The sequence below is a fragment of the Arachis hypogaea genome, chromosome 11, assembly GCF_003086295.3.
Source record: "Arachis hypogaea cultivar Tifrunner chromosome 11, arahy.Tifrunner.gnm2.J5K5, whole genome shotgun sequence".
Classification (NCBI taxonomy): domain Eukaryota; kingdom Viridiplantae; phylum Streptophyta; class Magnoliopsida; order Fabales; family Fabaceae; genus Arachis; species Arachis hypogaea.
The window spans coordinates 149,174,242-149,191,035 of NC_092046.1; the positions used below are offsets into that span (position 1 = coordinate 149,174,242).

General features: G+C 34.9%; 3 protein-coding genes across 22 annotated transcripts; all 3 read right to left on the reverse strand.

The window, feature by feature from the left end:
• Positions 1-1,124: 1,124 nt before the first annotated feature.
• LOC112723688 (uncharacterized) lies at positions 1,125-4,855 on the reverse strand. Its single transcript, XM_025775135.3, has 11 exons — positions 4,710-4,855; positions 4,565-4,620; positions 4,427-4,484; positions 4,303-4,342; positions 3,473-3,571; positions 3,326-3,357; positions 3,152-3,212; positions 2,770-2,861; positions 2,458-2,694; positions 2,137-2,262; positions 1,125-2,059 (listed from the first exon to the last, which is right to left on the reverse strand). Exons 1-11 carry the CDS (start codon positions 4,746-4,748, stop codon positions 1,508-1,510), a joined length of 1,392 nt encoding a protein of 463 aa, XP_025630920.1. The 5' UTR covers positions 4,749-4,855; the 3' UTR covers positions 1,125-1,507.
• A 568-nt stretch (positions 4,856-5,423) lies between these two features.
• On the reverse strand, positions 5,424-8,683 carry LOC112723689 (mediator of RNA polymerase II transcription subunit 20a). 19 transcript variants are annotated; one of them, XM_072208022.1, is made up of 7 exons: positions 8,316-8,683; positions 6,844-6,993; positions 6,619-6,761; positions 6,349-6,527; positions 6,187-6,267; positions 5,749-5,991; positions 5,424-5,659 (listed from the first exon to the last, which is right to left on the reverse strand). In XM_072208022.1, exons 2-6 carry the CDS (start codon positions 6,855-6,857, stop codon positions 5,761-5,763), a joined length of 648 nt encoding a protein of 215 aa, XP_072064123.1. In that variant the 5' UTR covers positions 6,858-6,993; positions 8,316-8,683; the 3' UTR covers positions 5,424-5,659; positions 5,749-5,760. The 19 variants fall into 19 exon arrangements, with proteins under 19 accessions (XP_072064123.1, XP_072064115.1, XP_072064121.1 ...); XM_072208014.1 differs by having other exon boundaries at positions 6,187-6,276; XM_072208020.1 differs by having other exon boundaries at positions 6,844-7,056.
• A 3,323-nt stretch (positions 8,684-12,006) lies between these two features.
• LOC112723690 (growth-regulating factor 4) lies at positions 12,007-14,765 on the reverse strand. Of its 2 annotated transcripts, none has more exons than XM_025775142.3 (5): positions 14,405-14,765; positions 14,095-14,313; positions 13,508-14,003; positions 12,959-13,428; positions 12,007-12,384 (listed from the first exon to the last, which is right to left on the reverse strand). In XM_025775142.3, exons 2-5 carry the CDS (start codon positions 14,291-14,293, stop codon positions 12,377-12,379), a joined length of 1,173 nt encoding a protein of 390 aa, XP_025630927.1. In that variant the 5' UTR covers positions 14,294-14,313; positions 14,405-14,765; the 3' UTR covers positions 12,007-12,376. The 2 variants fall into 2 exon arrangements, with proteins under 2 accessions (XP_025630927.1, XP_025630928.1); XM_025775143.3 differs by having other exon boundaries at positions 14,401-14,521.
• Between the last annotated feature and the right edge of the window lie 2,029 nt (positions 14,766-16,794).

Genomic DNA, 16,794 nt, shown 5'->3' on the forward strand with positions numbered 1-16,794 from the left:
TTATCAGAATAAAAATACACCGAAATTTCTTAACAATAATACATAAATTTCTTAATTTTTTTACTGAAATTACTTAATGATGACGATACACAAATTCAGTTCGAAAACGTGTACATACAAGATTGAATCATGAACAAAAGTATATCCAAATCTATTAAGTGATTTTGCAGCATTATGTGTTTCTTTTTCTTTGTTTGATTTTTTTTTATTCTTGTTAAGAGAGTAAAATAAGAAGAATTATAAGTAGGTAAAATAGGAAAGAAAAGATGAACAAGAAAAGAAGAACAATTTTTATTCTTGTTTTTTCTTCTTTTTTTTTTTATTTTTTTTCTTTTTCATGGTTTTATTCTTCTTACGAGAGTGAAACAAGAAGAATTATAGGAAAATGAAATAAGAAGAAGATGAAAAGAAATAGATGAAGAGAAAGAGTTTTGAATTGTACAGAATTTATCAGAAAAATAACACCGAAATACACCTCAATTAACTCATAAATATACCGAAATTACTTAAATAACGATTGCGACACACAAATTCACTTCGAAAATAAGCACACAAACAATATTGGATCATGAACAAAAATACATCCAAATCAATTTTGGATCAGACAATATCATCGATATGACTTAAATGACATCAAAATCACTACAATTACCTTCGATGACCTAATTACATCAAATCCAAGTGAACGAGGACAAATGCACCTCAATTAATTCAGAAATACACCGAAATTTCGAATTATCAACAAAAATTGATTTGGATGTGATTTTGTTGATAATTCAATTATTCAACAAAATCACATCCAAATCAATTTTGGATAAGGCAACATCATCAATATTGTAAAAATTTGACGATAATGATAACAATAACGACGATAACGAGAACGAGGATACGTATAAGAAGAAGACAACGATAACTATAATGATGATGATCATGATGATGAAAATAATGGAGGAGAAGGAGGAAAAGGAAGGAGGAGAGAAAATTCCAATGAGAAAAGAAAAAAGAAGAGAGGGATGACGATGAGGAAGTCGTGTTGATGATTATGATAACAAAAGAGAAAAATAACAAAAAAAGAAGGAGAACAAGAAAGATGTAGCATAGGAGCACAAAGAAAGATGTGCGCATGTTATAAATAACTTGGTTGGATTCAGTTGGTTAAATGACTTAGATATAGAGTTTTAATTTATTGATTATTTTTACATGAAAATGTAATCAATACTAAACATGTAGGTTTTGTATGGTTCAAGAGAAATGGAGGAGAAATAGAAAGGAAAGAAGAGAAGTGCCAAAACATGCTCATAAATTACACACTAAAATTTGCAACTTGTCTTCTCTCTTCTCTATTTTCCCTCCACTTCTTTCAAACCAAACAAAGCCATAGTCTGTTCAACTAATAAATGCTTCACCACTCGCTTAAACAATTAACAAAACTAGAAATAGACAACATCTACATTCTGTATTTATCAAAAACAGAAGAGAAAAGAAAGAAAAAAGCTGAATACCAAGCTCAAGAGGCTTGAGAATCACGACGGACAGCATCCAGAACGAAATTCAAAGGTCGCAGCCACTCCACGTACTTCACACTATCCTCACTACCCTCTGCTCCTTTCTCGGCCAGCAGATGAGCAACATTGTTAGCTTCCCTCAACACTAGATTAAACTCTACCTTCCAACTTCTACTCTGCATTTCCTGAATATTCATCAACAAGTCATCATAGTCTCTTTGCACCGTCTCCGGGTGCTGCTGCACTGCCATGAAGGCCTCCCGCGAATCAGTCTCACAAACAACATCCCTCACACCACAATCCCAAGCAAGACGAAGACCTGTCCACATGGCAAAGATCTCACGGTGACAGACCGACCACTCAGGAGGAAGATTTCCAGCACAACCTTTAAACCAAGCTCCTTTGTCATCTCTCAAAACGGCCCCAAAACCAGCTGTGTTCCTCGCCTCGAGTTTCCCCGTCTCCTTGGATTCCACCATCGCCAGGGATAGACTTGTATTACAATTCAGCTTCACCTTACCAATAGGAGGCTTCACCCAACGAGTCACACTAATCTGCGCAAATACAAAGGGGGAGACGTCAGAGATTGAAGATCATTTTCGGATACTCGAATGAATGTGAGATTTTCTACCATGTCATCTATATCTGGAGTTACAGTGACACGCTTGCTGATCTCCCCAATTGCGCAACAATGTTTTTCAGCAGTATTCATAACAGCAACATCTTGAGCAAATGTACAATTTGAACCGGGGGAAACCTGCAACCATTTTGGAATCAATTCAGTAACATTGTGTCACTGAGCATCTATATCACATGACTTTGGAATTCGACCATGCTTAGTTTTTTCAACGCCTTATCAAAGTACATTCAATACTTGAAAATTAAGGAAAAGAATTGAAAAACTAACACCAAGATTATATCGTGCAATTTATATAGGGAATGCAATACTTACATCATAAAGTGTATCGCCAAGCTTCAGCTTGATAGCACCACTCTTGTATACAAGCATTTTGCCCATGAGGCCAGGTGGTAGTTCATTCAACTTACAGGGCTTCACTTTTTTCATGGATCCTTGAGGTTTACAAGAGCTCTCACTGCCATCTTGGCCTCCAGAAGAAGCTGATCCTTTAATCGCTGGCAAAGCTGCTGGTAACTGGATCAAGAACACACTTGTCTCCGGGTTTTCCTCCTACCATCAAATTGCTCTTCAGAAAACTACTATAATCATTAATAAATTCAATTTCATAAGTTTCAGTTCACTTACCAAAAGGCCAAGCTCCTTTGCTGGATTTGTTGAATTTTCATCGAAGGTTCTGGATTCTGCAGCCTCCCCAAATTCCTCTTCATCAAGGAGTTCTATCAAAACAATATGCATAGGTAAAGCCTCTTGATATGCAGCGTGATAGCGAAATAAATTCGTGTCACTAGTGGAAGCGAAAAATATATTTCAATGAATAGTTGATTCATAATACTATTGATATATGAATGTAGGCATGTAACTTAAGTAAAACCTCGGGATTCTTAGAAATTGTTTTACTAAACGGACTAGTCGTTGATATAAAAAAATTCCAATCATACATAAGATTCCATCAATTGTAATTTACTAAATTTCTTTTCTTTCTCCAAAGATAGTTTTTGGAATGTACCTGGGTTTCCTGAATAAGGCCTCCTCAATGGGAGTGTAACAGGATAATTACTGTAATAGTCCTGTAATTCAACAAGCACGCACAATTACACCACCAAATACATCAGATACATTCACAGAGGAAAGAAAGAAAAAAGTACATAAGTCTGCAACTTTATGCACTCAGTGCACGTACCCATGGTTCTTTGTATTCTTTCTCTCTCACACCTGTGGTTAAAGCATCAACAAAGTATGATTAATGTAAGGAAGGTTCTTGCAGCAAAGTGCAAAACAAAAACTTGTAAGCAAACTACTAAATTGAAATGCATTGGTGGTAGCATACCACTGAATGCAGAATTGTCACTGCCACTGCTGGGATTGCGATATGGCTTGAAGGATGTTGCTTCGCCTCCATAACCAAAGGCAATCTGTGAAGCTGACACTGCAAATCACAAATATAAACAATACAGTTTTAGAAAACAAAAAAGAATAATGCTACCCCTGCTTTAGGGAAAATGAAATTATATCAGCCATCGTTATATCAAATATGTGATCTCCACTCTCAACATAGACAAACTAGATGCTTCATAGTAAATATTCAAATTGACCAAGTTCAATTTTAATTTTAATTATTGTAGTGCTAGGAACTTATATAGGAATTACAGAATCATTTGTGAGAGTAAAGCTAAATCTCAGCAGATAAAACTTGTTTTGAGTTCAAATGAAAAGTAGAAAATTTTCCCCTAAGAAGGAATTATTTTAATTTTTAGTAGTAGCTTTTCATATGTCTTGCAAATATATTCTATAATTGCTAGTCCCTATCGAATAAACACATAATCCCATACAAAGATAATGAAGTACAGGAGTAGCAAAATTGACTCTTCTACACGAATAAATGTCTCTCTATAACTTCTGGTACAGATTACAATGTTAGTCTCCACGTTTATTTTATAAGTAAATCCAGCATTATTAATTTAAATGATTGAAACAATTGCGTGGACTGTCAGTTTCTTAACAAATTCATAGAAAATCAGAACCGGTTTTCATGATGAGCACAAAACAATCAAACACAGCTTTAACATGATGGAAGCAGGAAATCAATGCTTAAAATACAAAAAGTTGAAGAAACTGGGATCAAAGAACTTCAAAATCAAGAGGAGTAACATATTAAACCTTTTTTCTCAACCTTGTGCCTGCCATTCATGGCACTTTCCTGAAACAAAGATCACGAGAATATCAACAAGAGAATTTCAAGTCAGAGAAAATCGAGTAATCCAATGTCAATCATATAACACACATTGAAGCGCCGAAGCAAATCCTTGGCCTGTTCCGCATCATGATCCTCGGCCAGTTCACTACAGAAACAAAAAAAAATCAAAGTGACATCAGATTAAACCGAATAACAAAAATTATTCTCCAAACAAACAATACATACGCTTTAACTTCTTTCTTTGGCGCTCGGCGAGGTGGCGCTTTTGGTGCGAATTTAACCTACAAGCATGAAGAAGCATATTTCGCAATAAAACTTCCTTCCTGGAGCATTGGATATATATTGATTGAAGAGTATGAAAGGAACAAACCTTCCTTCCTGGGGCATTATTTGAACGGTTTGAATCCATTAGATCGCAAAGTAGAGAAATGATTTGAGGCAGAGCCGCCACTGCGAGTAAGAGACTATTTGAATTTAAAAACACGAGACCTGACGGCAAAGAATGCGGCCTCTCAGTATCAGTCAGTTACCAAGTTTTATAGGCCCAAAATTGGCGGGTTCGCTGCTCGGCCGCAAACAACTTCAAATCTATTTTTTGTTTAAACAAAACTACTAATCTAAATCATTTCAGAGTCCAAGACGGCAAGACCCAAAACGAGGGAAGAAAAAAAAAGATGTCACGATTGTAATTTTATTTTATTTTTATTTTTAGTTATGGAATAACTACTTTTATTTTTTTAGTTAAAGTTAAAAAGTAATTTTATATTTGAGTCATTTTTTTGTTTTTTTCTAAAGTTAAGGGTGAGACTCGAAAGTATGGGAGAGATTATACTTTTTGAACTATAACTCGTTCGTAGAGTTATTGAATAAATGAATTGATATAAGAATACCGGTTGTAAATAGAGCGGTTGTAAATAGAGCTGTGAGGAAATGTGCATGACCTTTTCAAGTATATTTTCTCTTAATATACTTATTGGTTATTGCTAGTTTGGTTCGTAGTCGAGATTTTGCCAAGCCAGTTTTTTCTTCTCTCTTCCGTTCAATCAAGATTCAAGACTGATATATAACTAATAACAACACTACGTGAACAATAGGTATAAGATATTAAGATAAGGATCAATAGCTGTAATACTTTGGCAGACAAAAAGTGAGAACAAAAATGACTCGTACAGTTACAATATTTTCATTTTGTTTTGAGTTCGCTAAAGAAGTGGAACATGTGTTCCCTTTAACGAGTGCAAAGCAATATGAGCATCACCACAGTCTCCTTCGTTGAGTGGAATCCAATCACGCCGCCACTGGGTGTCGGAGTTCAGCCAGCTAAATACAATCAAGGTTAGAACAATTTGCTGTTCCTCAAGGGAAAGATGAAGACTTTCAACTTTCAACTAACATATGAGGACAGATACCTAGGAATCCTCCTAGCCCCTTAACTGTGCTGATGCAATTAGTTGGGCTAACGCAGCAGCATACTGGATAGCTGTATGTTGTGAGGTATAATTGTCGGGAAGCTTATACTCTGCAAAATGTGGTTCTGCTTGCGAGAAATGCCCTGGTAATGATTTTTTAGACATGACTTCTCGCCACAGCTCAAGAAATTCTTCCATAATTGGCTTGGCTTTTTCGATTGATGAGATAGGGAGATACTCAATCTGCAGAAAGCATAGGCCAAATTTGACTTAATTAAATGTCTACACAAGTATGTTTTCGGGTTCCCTCAAACTTAACAATAAAAGTTAGGGAGATAATCATATTGATAAAATCCAAGTAGCACAACATGTATCTTCACTATCAGGTCAACTAGCTTATAAACTAAAATTCTGCAATCAAAATTGAGAAGTGGTTACCTCAATCAAAATTCCTCTGAGACTTTCACCTTGATTGGGAACAACTTTGACCACCTTCATCTGAAAGTCACCCATTTTATACTGCACTCCCTGCACCATCATTATATTAAGCAACAAACCACAGAGACAGTTATAACAACAACCATAAATGAGTAAATTCACCTCGAAATTAAGAGCAACTTTGGATTTATAAGACTGCAATTTCTCCATTATAGTCAAGATAGTAGAATCAGCCTCGAGGATTATTTTGTTACCGCGAATTATGAAGTAGTATTTGTTGGGCTGCTCCAAAAGCGAAATCCCCAGAAAATCACGCGGGAATTCGCTGGGAATCGTTGGGTCTGTTACAAGTTACGGCGCCAATCAGAATCGTAACGTTAGGGTTCCAGAGAACAAGAGAGCGAAAGGGGGTTAAATAAAAATTAAAAAAACCTCGCAAATTGGGTCTGTAGAAAGTGAGGGTAGCCTTCCACCTTCCGTCTTTGACGGCATTGAAGCTCTCGACGCACTGCGAAATCTCGTTCAGGATTTGGCTATTGACGACGGATCCTTGGGTTGGAGTCCAGTGAAGAATCCTATCGATTAAAAAAAAAAAGAAATTAATATTTTATGAGAGAAAAAAATTTCAAACGCAGATGGAAGAGAAGGCGATGGTACCATTTGACTGTCATCTTCAGTTGTCACTTCGAAGCTATATCTGCTATTCCGTTCGCAACAAATTCAAAAGATTCAAAGCAAAACTCAACTCACAGAAGCAGGGTATCAGGGTAGTAAGCTCGTAGCTTGTTTTTACCAAGGTTCTGACAACTGAACCAATCATTAAACCGCTCTAGTTATTGGTTCATTGATTTATTGGTTCAACCGATTTAACTGTAGTTCAATCGAAAAAACCGTTTTATAATAAACACCGGATTCTATAAAAATTTAGTGAATAGAGCAACTAGGTCTGAACACTCTTCTACTGCATTTTTTTACTTCAAAAGAGTATCATAAACAACTAGTTCTATGAATAAACAAACTACAATGATATACAATGCCAAAAATAGGTCAATGATGAAATAATAGAGGGTTTCTCTCTTCAATTCTATGTTCAAGCTTGTAGCAGACCAGAATCAACAGGGTAATACCATTGAAATAGTCTTCCTTCTTAATTCTTATATACCTCAGAATTTTCTACAAAATGAAAATTGAACACAACATACAGCCTTAAAACAAAAACAAAACAACACTCAGAAATCATCACCTCTTCCAAACACAGCCTTAAAACAAAATAGAATAACATTCAGAGTTTGAGCATTGATCACAAGAAATTAATTTCTGAAACAAAACAAAAACAGCAAAACAACATTCAGAGTTTGAGCATTGATCACAAGAAATTGATTTCTGAAACAAAATAAACAATCAACAAAACAATGAAAACAGAATTTTTTTCCTTGAGAAGAAGAAAACAATGGAACCATGAAGCATATAATAAATCAATGATCACCAATATCCAGCAATAATCTCAAAGACAACAATAAATACACAACAACAATTTACCAAATAAACAAGAACAAGACCTAAATAGAAAATCCAACAAATTAAACCCCAGCAACCTAGCAATTTAGCAAATTAAAACAAAAGCAGCCCAACAATTTAGCAAATTATCAACTTAACAAGTTCAAGAACAGCACAACAAAAAAAAAAATTAAAAGAAACAGAAGAATAACAGAACAACGACACAAGAACAATTAGCAAACAAGTTCACAATAACAGTTAAAATTTACCAGAAGAACACTAATGCAAGTGGAATCATCATGCTAATATATTTTCTGCAAAGATGCTATTTGTGCAGCTAAAATTTCCTAATTACTAAGATCCAATTATAAAACCAACCAGAAATATGGTTAAAGCATTTCATCAAACATGTTGAGTGCGGTAAAATTAAAACGAAATAAGAGAATTCAAAGCTTGATATAATGTGATAGAGAAGAGAACATAACTATTGTAACTTTAATTCAGTCTATGAAAAAATTCAAACCACTAACAAATCAAATAGTTACTTATTGTAATAGAAATCAGAAATTGCAGAGTTTGAAGCAGAGTATTGGTGTTGTGAGTGTAATATTACAAAAAAACAAAATTCATACCTAGGGTTAGAAGCTGGAAGTCTGGAAAAATGCAGAGCTGGCGGGGATAGGGACAGTGGCTGGCAAGAGGTGGCTGAAGGGGTGGCAGGGTTGAACAGAGCTGGCGCCGGCAGTCCCTAACTGCGCGACGAAAAGTGGCGCTGGCGGTGGCTGCGATTTTCGAGGGCTGACATGGCGATGGAGCGTGGCTGCGCGAACAGTGGTGGTGGCTGGACGGAAGTTGCGCCGGAAGCTCGAGGTGGAGACCGGAGACGTGAGAACTGAGAGCGAGAGGTGAGAGTGGACTGTGGAGGCTCGAGAGGAGAGGGGTGAGTGGGTCTGTGGGTGAGACTAGGGTTCGTACCCCTTTGGCCCTTTCTTCAGCATGCAAAAACGCAGTGTTTTGCCAGCTAATTTAAAAAACCGCCCAGGTTGCGGTTCGGTTCGACCTACCGGTTTTCGGCCGATTTGGCGATTTAATTTTGGTTTTTAAATTTGTCGGTTTTGTCATCTGTGCAAACCGTATTTATTAACTGTTTACGGTTCGACCGGACAATTTGAACCGGTTTTCAGAAATCCGCATATCTGCGATGTTTATTCGAATTCGATCTGAAAATTGTGGATATGGATCCGATCCGCAAGATTTTCGGATCGGATCGGATTGGATCCGTACACTAATCGGATCGAATTGCGGATTTTGTGTTGGTATCCGCAAAAATAAAGAAATAAATAAGTAAATATTCTTTTTATATTTTATTTCAACTAATAATTATCATATATGTTGTATTATTTTAATTTATTATTTAAAAAAATTATGTTTAATATTATTTTAAGAGTAAACATATTTAAAAAAATAGAAAAATAAATTTTATTGATATTTTTTAATAAAAATAAACTTTTAAAAATATTTTTGTGTTTTGCGGATATATCCGATATCCAATCCGCAAATGTGCGGATCGAATCGGATCGGATCCAACCTTAAAAACTGCGGATATTGGATCCGATCCGATGATTTTAGTGTAGATCGGATCGAAATTTTAGCCATATCCGATCCGATTCGATCCACGTGGACCCCTAATTGGTTTTGACTGTTTGGTGTTTTTTTTTTTTTGGTTTTTACTGGTTAGTACTTTAGTGTTTACGTCAACTCACAAGGAAGATAAGAAAAATAAATCCCAAAAGAATTACGTGGGCTTTTAAGAAAATATGTTCTGTTGCGGTTGGGCCTTGGTAAAATGATGGTTTGTATTTTTCTGAAGATGAGTATTTTTTTTGGTGTCGCATGAACTTGTTTAATTGCCTTGCGAAAGATCGGAAATTATGGATTATTTTTAAGAAATTATTATTCTTTAAAAAAAAAAGGAGTTGTAGGTGGATTGTGATTTTATACATGTTTATAAGATGGACAATGGATGGGTCAGGGAAAAAAATGTATAGAGAAAAATTCAATCCAATGGAAAGAATACCTATCAAGGTACAATTTGGACAAGTTCGGTCAAAAAAAAGTTTGGGATATTTTATTTAAGAATAAAGTATTGTTTTTGTCCTTAATGTTTGAGATAAATCTATCGTTCTATTTGTATATCTAACGTTTGTAAAAATGATTCAATATTATCCTGCCTTCAATTACACATCATAAATCTTTAGTTGGAATTCTAAAAATTTCTTCTTGAAGTTAGAATACAAATGTCTGGATAGAATCGATGATCTATTTTAGATAATAGCTCATCAAAAGTTGAAATTAATTCCTATAATATTTACATAATTTACTTTTTTAGAGATATAATTGAACCTGAACACAAATAGTAGATACAATATTGAAATCAAACGCATCCAAGTGAGATCGAATTGAGAATAAATACATCAAAATATGAATAATTGAAAAATATAATCTGATCTATTAGTATGATTGACAATAAAATAACATTGAATCATTTTTATAAACGTTAAAAATACAAATAAGACGATTTAAACGTTAGGAACACAAATAGAACTTATACCAACTTTCCAAATAAAAATGGTATTTTACTCTTTATTTAATAATTAAAATGTATTGGAATTGGAATAAATGATGGGAGGGCATGAGTTCAAGCCAACAACAATAGCAACATGATATACAACTCAGTGGTACTAATCGTCTAATCCTGAATTATACATAGAATAAGAAAAGACATATTGTAATGTTAATGAATTAAGTAGTGTTGATATTATCTGAAATTTAAATTTGATTAGAAAGGAAAAAAAAGGGAGAAAGAGAATGGTTTGAAGGAGTTGGAGTCAGAAGTCAGAAGAGGTGGTTGAATGGTGGAAGAGAAAGAGGATAAGAATAGTTATGTGTCCTTAGAGTCAGTGGTTGTAGGCCTGAAGTCCCCATAGGTCTTAGCCAAGGGCACTAGTTACTCTTTTTGAGGACCCAATGCAACAACAGTCCCACTCACCTCACCTTCACCCACCCCACCTTCTTCTCAAATCAGAATCATGCAACCTTTTTTGCCTTCTTTTCTCTTTTAGCTAAAGCTGATTTCCACAATCCAAAGATGTGGCACTTCCTTTCCCTTTTCATTTTAATTTCCAGGAATCACACTCGTGCATGCTTTAATCCTAATCAATATTATGTCACTCACTTAATGGGATAGTAACTAAAAAAATTACTTAAAGCCTTTAACACACAAAAAGAGAAAGCACTCAAAGCAGGAATAGAAGGAATGGGGGAAATTCTAAAATATTGTATGTAATGTAAATTTGAGAACTGAAATGATAACATTACACATGCTTCCAATTAAATTACACATCCTAATTATAAAGCTTTTTCCCCAACAAGATATGCAACATTTTATCACTCATGTATACAGTTTTTCACTCTTAACCAATCAAACTTCTATTTATTTTTTTTTTTAAATTAAAAATGAGATTCGAATGCTCGAAAAAATATGTTCCTGTATATTGATAAATTCTTGACATCTCTTCTGGTATATAGATATAGACAAGGGATGACGTGTTTATATATGGTTTTATTTTCCGTTTTTTTAAATAAAACTGACAAATACTGCACGTTACGCGCACCGATCCAAATAACTGAACGTCGTATTTCAGTATTTTGGTGTCACTCTACTATAAAATTTAAGGGTTTTATTTTTTTCAGTAAGGAAAATTACGATCATCTCTATGTAAAATTACTTGTGAAAATCTCATAACATAAAAGATTTTCACTTTTTTATTTTTAATATTGAATTAACAATGTTTTTTTAAATTGTGATCTATTGTAGTATTTTTCTAAAATATGGGATGATTTAATGTATAGAGTACAAATTGGACTGTCCGATTTCTGTACTCAGACTCTCCGATTTGTGTTAAAAAAATTAAAAAAATTTGAAGTGTACCTCCCATAATTTTAAAAAATACCAAAAATTATCACGTTAAGGTATAACACTCATTCTACTTCCATATTCAAATATTTTAGCCTAAGATTTTAGTAGAGTTATACAAACTAGAAAGTAAAGGATAAAAACAAAAAACGAACTGTATAATAATCATTTGTGCTGCTATATTATTATTTCTATGCTCAGAGTCAGAGGCATATGAATGAATAATTATAAAATAGTCACTTTGTCCAAAACTTATTCCTTAATCAACAGTATAATAATATTTCATATGTAATATGTTTGGGTGTTACTTTGCTTTTTGGTTTCTTAACTTTTGAGGGAGCATGAAGAACACAAAGAAAAGTGTAATTACCATAAACATGAGAAAATATGTTTGGTAGAAAGAAAGGAAGAGACACTAATAATAATAATAGCATAGAATTAGAAAAACACATAAGAAATAAGAAAGCAGTAAAGACATTAAGACATTGGATCCCTGTCATGGAGACACAAATCCACTTGAACTTCATTTACAAAACACAGGTGGAAAAACGGGGGAGCACTTGAAATTGGAATAGGAATAGATACTCTTTTCACAACCATGTCCATGTCCATGTGCAAACCCCACTCATCCTTTGCCAAAGTACATTGTTGTCCCTTTGATTCAGTCTTACTCTCACCCACATGCCAAGGGGTAGGTCCCACTTTTGAAAGCTAAGCTTAACCATCTGCATAAAATAAAAAATTCCAAGCTTTTCAGCAATCAATCCCCAGCCACAATAATAAAAGATTCAATTCAACATCATAATACCCAACACACTACATATTTAATTTTATCATTGTCTCTAATAATATCAAATATTTAGGTAGCGTTTGGCAGAGAGACAGAGACGGAAAGACTGAGACAAGAGACAGAGACTAAGAAACTAAGATACAGAGATTGAAATAAATCTCAGTATTCTGTTTGATGCAAAGTGTAAAACAGAAATTGAAACAAAAATAAAATTTTAATTTAATTTGTACAAAGAGTAAAATTGGAATTAATTAATTGAAATAAGGATATTTTAAGTATAAAATGTTATTAAAATTTCAGTTTCCATCTCTAAAAAATTTAGTCCATGTGTCCTTTTTTTATGAAATTTTAGGAACAGAAACATAAATTTTAATACCAATATCTGAACTAACAAATATGATACTGAGTCAGTCTCTCCATCTCTGTCTTAATGCCTCAAAACAAACACTAGCTTAAGCAAAGAAAAAATGGATTAAAAGAGTGAATTTGATTGCATTTAACTAACTTACCTCTAGTGTTCCTTGAAGTGAAGGTTGTGAAGTCATGAGAGGATGTGGGGATGGAAATGGAAAGCTGAGTAGTGGAAGATTTATCATCCAAATCAAGCCAGGATGAGCCTCCTCTACTCTTGTGAGGCCATTCATCGAAGAAACGATGAACGGTGGTCTTCTGATGATGTGGCTCTTCTTCTTTCCCAAGAGCCATGTAGCAACCATGATCTTGTTCTGCTTCTCTTTGCTTTGAGTTGTTGTTGTTGTTATGGTGGTGAAGCTGCAAGTAAGAGTACTCGTTGTTGTTTTCATTGGACAAGCCAGAGCAGCTCCTCTGCTTCGAAGAAGTTGAGGAGCTTATGGTGAGTGGTGTCAGCTGCCATGAATCATCCATGGACGAAGCAGAGAAGCTTCTCATTGTTCCCGAAGGTTCAGTGAAGAAAGCATGCTCATCCACCTCCTCTTTCAGCCCATAAATATACCTCTCTCTATACCAAATTAAAAAGAGAAATCACTCACCAAAACACAGAAATAGAGCATGAAAAGTGAAGCATTAGCAAGCAGTACCTGCAGTCGGTGTTGGTCTGGGTGTCAAGAAACAAAGGAGCAGCGTTGTTGTTGTCCTGAAAAGAGAAGCCAATGGAGTTGGAGGACCTTGAAGAGGGTTGGTGGTGGTAGAGGAAGGAGTGTTGGTGTTGGTGTTGATGATAAAGGTCATGATGAGAGGACAGTGATGCAGATGAGAGAGGAGAGAGAGAGTTATTGTTGTTGTTGGTGATTGATAAGATTGTTGTTGTGGTTGAAGAAGATGGAGCATGATGAGAAGAAGCAGCAGCATCATCCGTGTTGGTTGGTGCTGCTGCTGGTGATTGTTTCAAAGGTTGTTGTTGTTCCACAGGCTTTCTTGAACGGTTCTTGCCTCTGTGCATGTGCCTCTCACAGTACTTTGAATCTGGATATGCTTCCTTTGAGCATCTCCATTTTTTTCCATCGGTTCTTCTGCATCTTCCTGGTTCAGGGTCTATCTTTCTTCCCAGACCCATCTGCAGATAGTTCCATCCAACTGCATGCATAGCATACATACATGTATGTCATGACTTGAACAAGTTCATATACATATACATAGATAAGGAAGGAAAATAACAAGTACTCACGGTGTTGTGGAGGGTGGTGGTGAGGGAAGAGCCTAGAGTGGTCAAGGTGGTAGCCTCTTTTGATGGAGAAGAGGAGATCAGGGGGGATGGAGATGCCAGAAGCCATGTATTTGTAGATGAGTGCTTGGTGTTCAAGCTCTTGCCACTGTGATGGTGTGAATGGGAACCTGCTGCTCCTGCTGCTTCCACCATTCATCATCAGATCAGTTTTTTTTTTTGCTGTAAGAAGAAGAAGAAGAAGAGATGATGATTTTGATAGTAGAAAACAAATGAAGAATGAAACAGAAAAGGCTCCTGAGGCCTCACTCACTCTGCAGTAAGTAGTGGAACACAGATTCAAATAGCAGCAGAGATAGATAGATAGATAGATACTTTAATATCAGAGTTATAATAGTGTGTGTGAGGGGTTATTGCCTTATTCTATTGCTCTCTCATTACTTATTATATTTATTATTATTAGGAACCTTGGGAGGGAAGGAGGGAGAGAGAGTAGGTATATTTATTTCAGGGACCATTGGGTTACAGAATCTTCTGTACATACATAAAACTAATGGTTCTCTTTACTGACCTAGCCACCTGCATGCCTTCACAATCCTCTCTTTTTTCTTTAACACAAAATGTCTTATTTCTTAAAACACATATTATATATCAAATAAACAATTAAGTGAATCAGAGTTTGAGGGTAACATGTTGACATATATTATAATGAAGTGAATTTGATTCAATCTTAATATTTATAATGTAATATGTAGTACAAAGCAAAATTGAAGTTGTTAGAAAGAAAGAGTTATGTTTTTGTTTTCTCTCTCTTACTATGTGCTTGCTGCTCCTATTATGACTGCACCTCTCTGATGCTGGTGCTGGTGCTGCTGCAGCTACTGGTGCTTCTGCAACTAAGCTGGCTCTCTGGCAGCTCTTGTCTCTGACATCTTTACGGAAATCCATAAACTAGAAGAGAGAGAAAGAAAAAGAGGGTCTAAAGACAAAAGAGGAAATAGTTATTATTAGTATTAGTATTATTGTATTAATACATTAAAGAGTGTTGGTGTCTGAAACCAATCCCTGGTCTGAGAAGGTTGTACGGTTTTATATGAGCTTTTACTGCTACTAACTCTCATTTACTTTTTCTGTTCCTTTACCTCAGACCCCTGACCAGAACCAGAAACCAGAACCAGAACAGAACCCCCCACCCCTCCCCACTTACAATTTGACCCTTTTTCATTTGGAAAATAAATGTACCAACATCACTCACTCAGTGGTGCAGCCCAGGGGCTTCTTTGGCTCTATCATAATTCACAAAACCTCAGTCATTTTTTCTTTTTCTTTCTTTCTCTTTAACTTGTTACTGCACTAACTGGTGTATGCATATGCTGCTAACAGTTAGCTTCATTTGGTCCACTTCTGTTCATATATTTTTGTTTGATGGTAAAAATATTAATTGGATTTATCTCATCTTAGATAGTAAAACTGGTTTATTTATATTACCATTTTGTGTTGTCCTTTTGCTAGCTCTATTGGAAGAAAACAAGTTTGGTGTTCTGTTAAAAGTAAGGCTAGTTAGGTAATACTAGTACTAATGCAAATCTTGTACTTACTTACACTCTTACAGTGATTAGTGTTCAGACATTTATAACCCTTTTTTCAGTGACTTCACTGACTTAGTGTTATAACTTTGATCCTTCCGTTTACCCTGGGGGTTTCAACATCATTCTTATAGAAACACCAACACATGCTCCTAAATACACAGTAATATACTCTTTTTTTTCTTCTATGCATTATGGCAGAAAAAGGAGGACAATTTATCTGCATTACTTCACAACCAATGTGATGTAAATTATCCTTTCAATAGGATCAATTTTGGAAACAACTTGTCAACTATTTGCATAATCTAGTCTAACAAACTTGATGGATACTACTTAGCAATTGGAGAAAAACTACAATCTGAATATATATTGCAAGCAAAAACATGTTCCAAGTAAGAGTAAGAATGTCTGCTTAGGCCTTTAAGATACAAAAAAGCTAGTCAACCAAATGGGGGACATAAAAGTAAATACAATTGAATGGATTGTATTAAAATCTTGAGATCTTTAAAGGTATTGCTGTATTTTAAGTGTATGGCAGGTGAGTATAGTACAAGTTGCATTCTTCATCAATGTTTTGTATCCCCACCACTAGACCTAGCTGAACAAACACACCCTTTCTACCTTTGTACAACACCTTGCTTCATCAAACAACCAAAGAAAACAAAATTGTATGTCTTATATATCTTACTTAGGCTTCTATTACTGCTCAATAATTATATACCTTATCTTACAGGTTTTATTTAAATTTATCTTATTACTCTTTTTAAATTGTATTTAGTTTAGTTCAATTTAGAGAGATTATATAATGCATATTTTCCCTTTTTTTTTAAGGATATAAACAAATCAGTTCATTTTTGCACCTATGTTTCAGAAAAATGCTTTTTTTTATATGACAAACCTCATTGGAATGTTTTTGAGCAGTAAGGGTGAATCTAAAAAAGAGATCAAGTCTATCTTAATGGGTTGGAAGATTAATTACACTAATAAATTTCAGGATGATAAATTTAAAAAATATCTGAACATTTTTTTTTTAATTTTTATTAACTTGATGTGATGACCTCATCACTACTAACATTCTCTGCTGAAAGGCAAGTCCCAACCGAATCTGCTATGGCAA

Coding starts and splice junctions, on each gene's coding strand:
- LOC112723688 (XM_025775135.3), bottom strand. CDS start 4,748: ATGGATTCAAACCGTTCAAATAATGCCCCAGGAAGGAAG. Junction 3,572..4,302: donor GCACAAGGTTGAGAAAAAAG/GTTTAATATGTT, acceptor TGTGATTTGCAG/TGTCAGCTTCACAGATTGCC. Junction 3,358..3,472: donor TGACAATTCTGCATTCAGTG/GTATGCTACCAC, acceptor CTTTAACCACAG/GTGTGAGAGAGAAAGAATAC.
- LOC112723689 (XM_025775139.3), bottom strand. Junction 6,277..6,348: donor AAGTTGCTCTTAATTTCGAG/GTGAATTTACTC, acceptor ATGATGGTGCAG/GGAGTGCAGTATAAAATGGG. Junction 5,992..6,186: donor TCAGAGGAATTTTGATTGAG/GTAACCACTTCT, acceptor TGCTTTCTGCAG/ATTGAGTATCTCCCTATCTC.
- LOC112723690 (XM_025775142.3), bottom strand. CDS start 14,293: ATGATGAATGGTGGAAGCAGCAGGAGCAGCAGGTTCCCATTCACACCA. Junction 14,004..14,094: donor CCACCACCCTCCACAACACC/GTGAGTACTTGT, acceptor CTATGCATGCAG/TTGGATGGAACTATCTGCAG. Junction 13,429..13,507: donor CAGACCAACACCGACTGCAG/GTACTGCTTGCT, acceptor AATTTGGTATAG/AGAGAGGTATATTTATGGGC.